The sequence below is a fragment of the Cynocephalus volans genome, chromosome 1 (assembly GCF_027409185.1).
Source record: "Cynocephalus volans isolate mCynVol1 chromosome 1, mCynVol1.pri, whole genome shotgun sequence".
Lineage (NCBI taxonomy): Eukaryota > Metazoa > Chordata > Mammalia > Dermoptera > Cynocephalidae > Cynocephalus > Cynocephalus volans.
This window is the reverse complement of record NC_084460.1, coordinates 30,504,577-30,512,110: the sequence shown is the minus strand read 5'-3', so window position 1 is coordinate 30,512,110 and position 7,534 is coordinate 30,504,577. Positions and strand designations below refer to the sequence as shown.

General features: G+C 39.4%; 1 protein-coding gene across 1 annotated transcript in view; it reads right to left on the bottom strand.

Annotated features, from left to right (window-relative positions):
* Positions 1–3,855: 3,855 nt before the first annotated feature.
* ITCH (itchy E3 ubiquitin protein ligase) overlaps positions 3,856–7,534 on the bottom strand; it is a 120,635-nt gene continuing 116,956 nt past the window's right edge. The window contains exon 25 of the mRNA XM_063090376.1: positions 3,856–6,444. Within this exon, the coding sequence (XP_062946446.1) occupies positions 6,345–6,444 (100 nt within the window). The 3' untranslated portion in view covers positions 3,856–6,344. The remainder of the gene's footprint in view (positions 6,445–7,534) is intronic.

The window sequence follows — 7,534 nt, the reverse complement described above, 5'->3', positions numbered from 1 at the left end:
CTCCAGTAACCTCAGCATAGTGAGTATTGGCATCCCCACTTCACAAATTCTGTTTCTTCCAGGTACTGGAACTTGCAGAATTCAGCGCTGATCTAACTCATTCCACAGTAGCCTCTCTTCAGTGGGGAAGGATTTGGTGCTCCTTCCACGGGTGTCTGCATGTTAAGAGGATTGGATAGTGACTTTACAGCAAAGAAACCTAGCAGACACCAGAGCTTAATCAAGAGATCAAAACACCAAGGTCAAGGGTTCGGATCGCCATACTGGCCAGCCACACAGACACACACACAGACACACACACACACACAAAATCAAGAGATCAAGATTAATATTATCGGTAATGGGATATTGATGTCGTGTGATCCCTGATATGCGGACACATCATCTCTGTGGTATTTTTCACAAAAATCCACAGCCTTTACCATGAGAAAACGTAATTAAACCCCATTTGATGGATGTTCTACAAAGTACCTGACCAGTACCCTTCAAAAATCTCTAAGGTCATGGAAGACAAGGAATGAATGAGGAACTGTCACAGATTGGAAGAGACTAAGGAGAAAGAAAACCGACATTTGAAAAACTGGTGAAATTTGAATAATTCAGATTAGTGTTCTTTTACCAATGTTAATTTATTAGTTTTGATAAATGTATCGGTTACGTGGGATTTTAACATTGGGGAGATTTGGGTGAAGGGTGTGCAATAATTCTGTACTATCTTTGCAACAGCTCCATAAATGTAAAATTATTTCAAAATGAAGTTTTTAAAAAAGGATTGGCTACAAAGGAATGCTATTGAATGCGGCAAACATTAGGAAAGCATTTAGAAAAGGAAAGAAGTGCTGCAGTGACTGGACCCCAAAACATCCTGGGGGATAGGCACGGGAGGATTATCACCAGCATCTTACATATGGAGAACCAGACTGAGAGGAGTGAAAGGTTTCAAAAAGATCACAATCCCTGTGGCAAAAAAAAGAGTGGCCAATAGTTCATTTGACTGGAGTCAAAAAGAGGGTGAAGAAGGAGCTGAAGATAGGGCCATGAATGGCCTTGAGTGGCAGGCTTCCCAGTTTTGGAGTATATTCTGTGGTAATGGAGGAACCATTGTAAGATTTTAAGCAGGGGAGAAGCATGAGACTAGGTCTTCCACAGATCATTCTGAGGCAGGCCGGAAGATGAACTTAGAGGGTGGAGAATGAAAGCAATGAAGACAGGAGGCTGTGTTGTCAACCAGGTTAGGGGTGAAGGATGTGGGTTGTGGCAATGGGGGCAACTCTGAGGGAAGGGATTCAAAAAAGTTTTGGAGATATATTTGATAGGATTTGGACACCAATTACATGGGATGGCTTAAATGGTTACAGAAGACTCCCGGGGTTGTGGTTTGAGTAGCTGTACAGCAAAATGGTTAAGCACAGAAGCTTTGGAGTCAGACAGGCCTGGATTCCAATTTGTACTTTTTTTTTTTTTTTTTTTTTTCCGGCTGGCCACTTGGGGGATCGCAACTCTTGACTTTGGTGTTACAATACTGCGCTCTAACCAACTGAACTAACTAGCCAGCCCCGTACTCTTCCCACTTAATAGCTGCAAACATTGAATCACTTTGAGCCTCTATGTTCTTATCTCTAAAATAGTCATTCCTCTCTGAGAGTGGCCAAGAAGACTAAATGACAGTACAGGGTAGCATATCTATCAGCATCTGGCAAAGTCATAATAAACATTTGACAGCTGTTTTGGGACAAAGTGAATATGGGTGTGGTAGCGGTTGCTGTGACAGAGAAGACAAATAGAAGAACAGGTCTGAATTAGAAATGAGGAAAAATAACAGTATGGCTATTTTCAGTAATCTGCAGTATGACTTCAAGTTTTCTAGTTTCTTTCCTGTGGGGTGCGCTTTGAGGAAATCCTCTGCCCAGAGCCACTCTTGATAAGAATCTGTTCATAAGGGACTAGCATTTATTCTGGGGTCTATGCTGAAGACTCTTCTCTGCTTGCCAACCAGGAAGATGTTCCTGGCTCCTCCCTCAGAATGTCCTGATCACAAAGAAGCCCTACAGACACATAGGAACTGACAACTGAAACGGGCTGGAAGTGACAGCAACTCCTCTTCTGGAATTTCACAACGTGAGACACTCTTTGAAAAGTCCAGAGATCAGCCAGATGGTCAGCCACAGCTAAGTCCCAGTCTTTTTTTTTTTTAAAAGATGACCGGTAAGGGGATCTCAACCCTTTCCTTGGTGTTGTCAGCACCACACTCTCCCAAGTGAGCAAAGCAGCCATCCCTATATAGGATCCAAACCCGCGGCCTTGGTGTTATCAGCACCACACTCTCCCGAGTGAGCAACGGGCCGGCCCAGCTAAGTCCCAGTTTCATGCTTTGTAGGGTTTGGGGCGGAGAGCCGATGGTCAGTAAGAACAATTACTTACTTATTCCCCATAGAAGGTTTCCTCATGCTCAAGGGGGTACATCTTCCCCCTTTGTCTTAGCCACACTGAAGCTGGAGCTTTCTAGATGTTTCTATGGGACAGCTTAAATAGGATAGGGTCTACCACTCAGGACCTGGGAGGGGCCTGCAGATTCTGTGATCTAGTTACTGTTAGATCAGCATATTAAAAAATTCCACTTCCCTTAGACTGTCTCCATTGGTTCCGTTTTAAAGGAGATCATGATCATCTGTGTTCCCTAGGAAGAAAGAGGTCTACCGAAGCTGTTGAGCAGGCCAGCTTGCTAACAGTCTTGGTAGCTAGCTGGTGGTTTTCTACTCAGCACTCATGGATAAGGTTCTATCTTAGAGCACTTCTAGTTGTTTCAGAAAAGCCATTCAGATGGGAGGCCCTCATATCTGTCAGTGGTCCCTGCGGACATCATCTTCAATATAGGTACCAAATCCAATCTCACCTGAGTAGATCTTTCTAGTTTTTTCTACCCACTCCACAGTATAGACAAAATGTAATTTGCCACTTACAAAAAGCAGTGGCAGAAGTCTATATGACCCAGTCACAGAGGCTTCCCTGTAGATGGGGAAAACATTATTACTAACCAAGACTAACAGAAAAGTATGCAAATGAAAGACCAAAAAATTTTAATTATAAATACAGTCTTACATCTTTTAAGGAAATGCAAGTGAGGCAAACCCCTGAAGGAACTTTATAAATAAGCACTTGACTCCGTGATATTTGTAGTTACTTGAGTATTTGAAATTATAGTCCAAGAAAACAAAGGTACTCCAGTATAGTAACATACAATGCAATGCTACCATTCCCTCTTTTTAGTTAATGAAAGCATATATACGAATAATTTTGTAAATTACTCTAAAAGAAAAACAAAGAGGAGGGGGCCTAGAGATAACAACTATGCTAAATAGAAGTAGTTAACCCTAAAGGAGTTTATTAGAAGGATGGAGTTAGGAGGGATATAAAAATAGAGGAAAAGTCTAGTTCCATGAATCACTCCTGATAACATTTCAGATTATTAACCAGATAATTAAAAAGTGGCAGAGTGGCCTTGACCGAAAGTTCATTTAGGATGAGATCTTTATGGGCAGCTGAATCATGTTTCACAAAAATTTCTGATGAATTAATATTGGTATGTTAATCTCTTGATGAAAAACCAGTACCTGAATTTTAAAGAGTTACTGTCTTATTAGATTCTTCTGCACTCTGACATAAGATCACAAAAGACAGAACAGGAATTCATTATTATGAGCTGTTGCATCGGTTTTAAACCATTCCATTTGATGAAACAAATAAGGTACTTCCCTCCTGACCCAGGCTGTTGGAATACTGCCTTCCCCAACCCCCCAAAAGAGCCGAAGAATAAAGCAAATGCTCATTTTACTTTGTTTTTATTTCAATGTCACATGCAGTTAAAAAAAAAAAAAAATTAACAGGATTTATTAGCATTTACAATGCTTACAAAGAAAAAGGACTCTAAAAGCAATTTAGTTCAGATTTAAGAAAAAGCTCTAATTAAACACTTAAAATAAATCTATTTCCAAATGTTCATTTTGGATCAAAATTTAAGATAGCATTTGGTAGATATTTATGTCTGTCTATTTGTAGTATTTTTATATAACCTCTGATTCTTGGGATATCCAGCCCCCATTTTCCTAACACAGCAGGGAAGACATATACATGTGGCCACTTAAATTAAAGGAAGAAATGGAGTAGGGAGATCCCAGGCTGCAAAAATATATACAAGCATTTACCTTTTCCGGAACTAAACATTTCTTCCATAAAAATATTAAATAGCCAAGCCCTATAGAACTAGGGCCAGGGCTACTTTGAATATAACTATTCTGTATTTTAAAAATATAGGGCAGATAGCCTTTTGGGTGATATTTATACATTTTCACACAATATCTCTAGTCCCTAAATGAATCATGAAGCATTATGTAGAACAAAAAAGTCTATTTTCTTACATTATCTCTTAATTTAATCTCATAAATCTCTAGTAAATATTGCCCATAACTACATTCCAGTATGAGAATTCACCTCAATAGGAAGTCTTTATAGAAGGCTTAATCTTCATAGCCATTTATTACCAAAGTTCAGACTTATATAATGAATGGGTAGTTGGCATTCGCTCTGTTAGACAAAGCAATAGCGTTTTTTTCCCCTACCAACAAAAAGGCAGAGAGTCTCTAATTTGGAAACAATAGGGTATATAAAATAAAAAACAAAGATAGGGTTGTGAAGAGCCTAATCTCCCCCTTTACACCGACAATTTTTGGATGAGGCAACCTTTTCACTCACAGAAGTCTCTGCTTTATGATGGCAGTGTCTTAGAGTACAGATGCATAAGTTAAAAAATGTTTCTGTTGTTGTTCCAGGATGTAAATAGGAAGAGCAGTTAGGGACAAAAACATTTTTTCTTTCCATATGGAACAGGGGTCTGCTTCTCTCTGCTTAATTCTTGGCTTAATGCTACTTGCTCATGCTATGCTACTGAAACATGCCAAAGTCCCTGTTACATGAGTTATGAGGCTGTCCTCAGGTTCAGCTCTGATAGGGAGTCAGCTGCTTAGGCTTCATCCCAATGCCCATAATGTCAAATCTATGACAGCAGCCATCTTGACAGTCTAAACTAAGCCCTACAAAGAAGTTCAAAGTGCACTCATTGGTTACTAATGGAGCTGTCTAAAATAGTCATGGGGGAAAAAAAATGCTACAATTTTTAGAGGTGAAAAGAATATTGCAGATGAGGGATAACAATCCAAATTCAGGACAATGTAAAGAGTGGAAATGACTACTCCAACAAGGGTGAGAGAAATGATAAACTTGAAGACTTTTAATTCACATAGAAAACAGATTTCTGTGGTAATTAGATGTTATCTTCCCTTCTTTTTAGCAAGTAACACAGCTCTCCTTCCCAAATGAAAATGTGATTTCAGAGGCAGTTTTACTGACCTCTATTTGGACGAGAAAACACTCTGGTTACAACCTGAACTCTTTAGTAGTAATTAAATATAACTGAAGTTGTTGGATTCTGATAAAATGTATAGCTTCAATTATGTATTGGAACATAATGAAAATTGTCAGTGATGGCCTTAGATGAATTTGGCCAAATTAATTCCAATTCTAGGTTAACTTTTAAAAACAACAGTGAAGGAACCACAGTGTTAATACTGTTTGTAAAGTTTAGTATTTGCAAGGCAATTAAAACAAACTTTCAAAAGAAGAGAGGTATGAAGTCATTTGCAGGCTGGGACCAACTTTTCCCTGAATTCAAATGAACAAAACTACTTTGTAGAGAGATGCAAGAGACTTGCATCACTTCCAGGAATAACATCAAAATGATTCATGGATTCATGCTCCAGAAGGGAAAAACAACAGTCAGGCCAAGCTGAAATGGGGAGGAGAGCACAAGCCAGAAGTTTGCTCACATCCCCAGAAGCTGGGCTAAGCTTGCACTTTTAGCAAATACCTCTTACCAAGAGGCTTAATAGGAAGATCTTGTATATTGCAGTTACCAAAAGACTTCCCTGAATATCTGCAGAATCTCTTAGAGAAAAAAACCTACTCCCAAGTGAGACTTTTGATACACATAGAAAATTGTTGTTAAGGAAATAATCTAGTGGAATAAGACAAGGCAGATTTCATTGCTGTGTTAAATCTCATGTTAAGTGAGGTTCTGACTAGTTGTTTGCAGATCTCATTTCTGGATGTTGAGTAGAAATCCAGAATCACTGGGAGATAAATATCAATGTCAACATTAATTTACTTACACTCAGATAACTCTCCAAACAGTCACAGTCCAATTTTACAACAAGATGTGCAATAGGCAGACAAGGAAAAGGACAAACATTGCAAATAAGTTCTTGTTCTTCAGTGGTGCAAGTTCTCAGAAGTTACTCTTGTCCAAATCCTTCTGTTTCTTCAATGGCAAACAACAGCTTTTCCTTCAATTGCTCATAGCTCTTGTAGGGTGGCAGGTCCAGGCGGTTAAAACTAAAAGTAAGAATTGTTACCTTGAGAACAGGAAGTACATAAAGAATCATATGGGCAGTGTAGTATGGCAACATTGGTTTTAAAAAGTCAGGCAAAACTGGGTTCAAATCCCACCTCTGTCAATGGGCCTCTGAGGAAGTGCTTTTATCTTTCCAAGTCTCAATTTCTTCTTTGGTAAAATGGGAATAACAATACCTACCTCTCAGGGTACAGTGAAGAAACAAGCACATAGCACAGAGCCTGGTGTTCAGTAGGTACAGTAAAAGTTGGTCCTCCCATGCTTCCCCACTCCAATCTAGATCAGTGGTTAGTAAACTTTTTCTATAAAGGGCTAGATAGTAAATATTTTAGGCTTTGTGGGCCATAAAGTTTTTATTACAAAATTTTTTTTTACGTGTTGGGGAATCAAACCCTATCTCCTGCATGACGGGCGGGGATACTCACCACTATACAAACGAGGACATAAGGTTTTAAGTGTAGCACTTTAAGAGTAAGAAATGATTTTCTGCTCTAATATTCTGTTCCCACTGGATTTCTCTGTCCTATTCTTAGCTATGAGTTTTTAAAGGGCAACTCCTAATTTTGGATCATATCAATATCACCTTCACAAGGTAACAGATAATGAATCTGCCCCACAGCCTTGATCCTCTGCTGTATTTTTAGGATAAGGCCTAGGCAAATGTTTGGCCATAGAAGAAAAAATGCTATGTATGAAGGGAAAATAAACTTACAATTATGACTTTTGTTAGTTCTTGCAAATGAAAACACAGAACTTAAAGTAATGAGATTGATTTTCATGTGTGACCAAGATAAGCTGTTCAGAACAGTATAATTAAAGCAGAACACAGTCTGTTCCAAGTTTAAAAAAAGCAAGGGGGGCCGACCCCGTGGCTCACTCGGGAGAGTGCGGCGCTAGGAGCGCCGAGGCCACGGGTTCGGATCCTATATAGGGATGGCCGGTGCGCTCACTGGCTGAGCGCGGTGCGGACGACACCAAGCCAAGGGTTATGATCCCCTTACCGGTCACACACACACAAAAAAAGCAAGGGATCAGAAGTCAAATCAAAACACGTGTACAAGATGAATATTC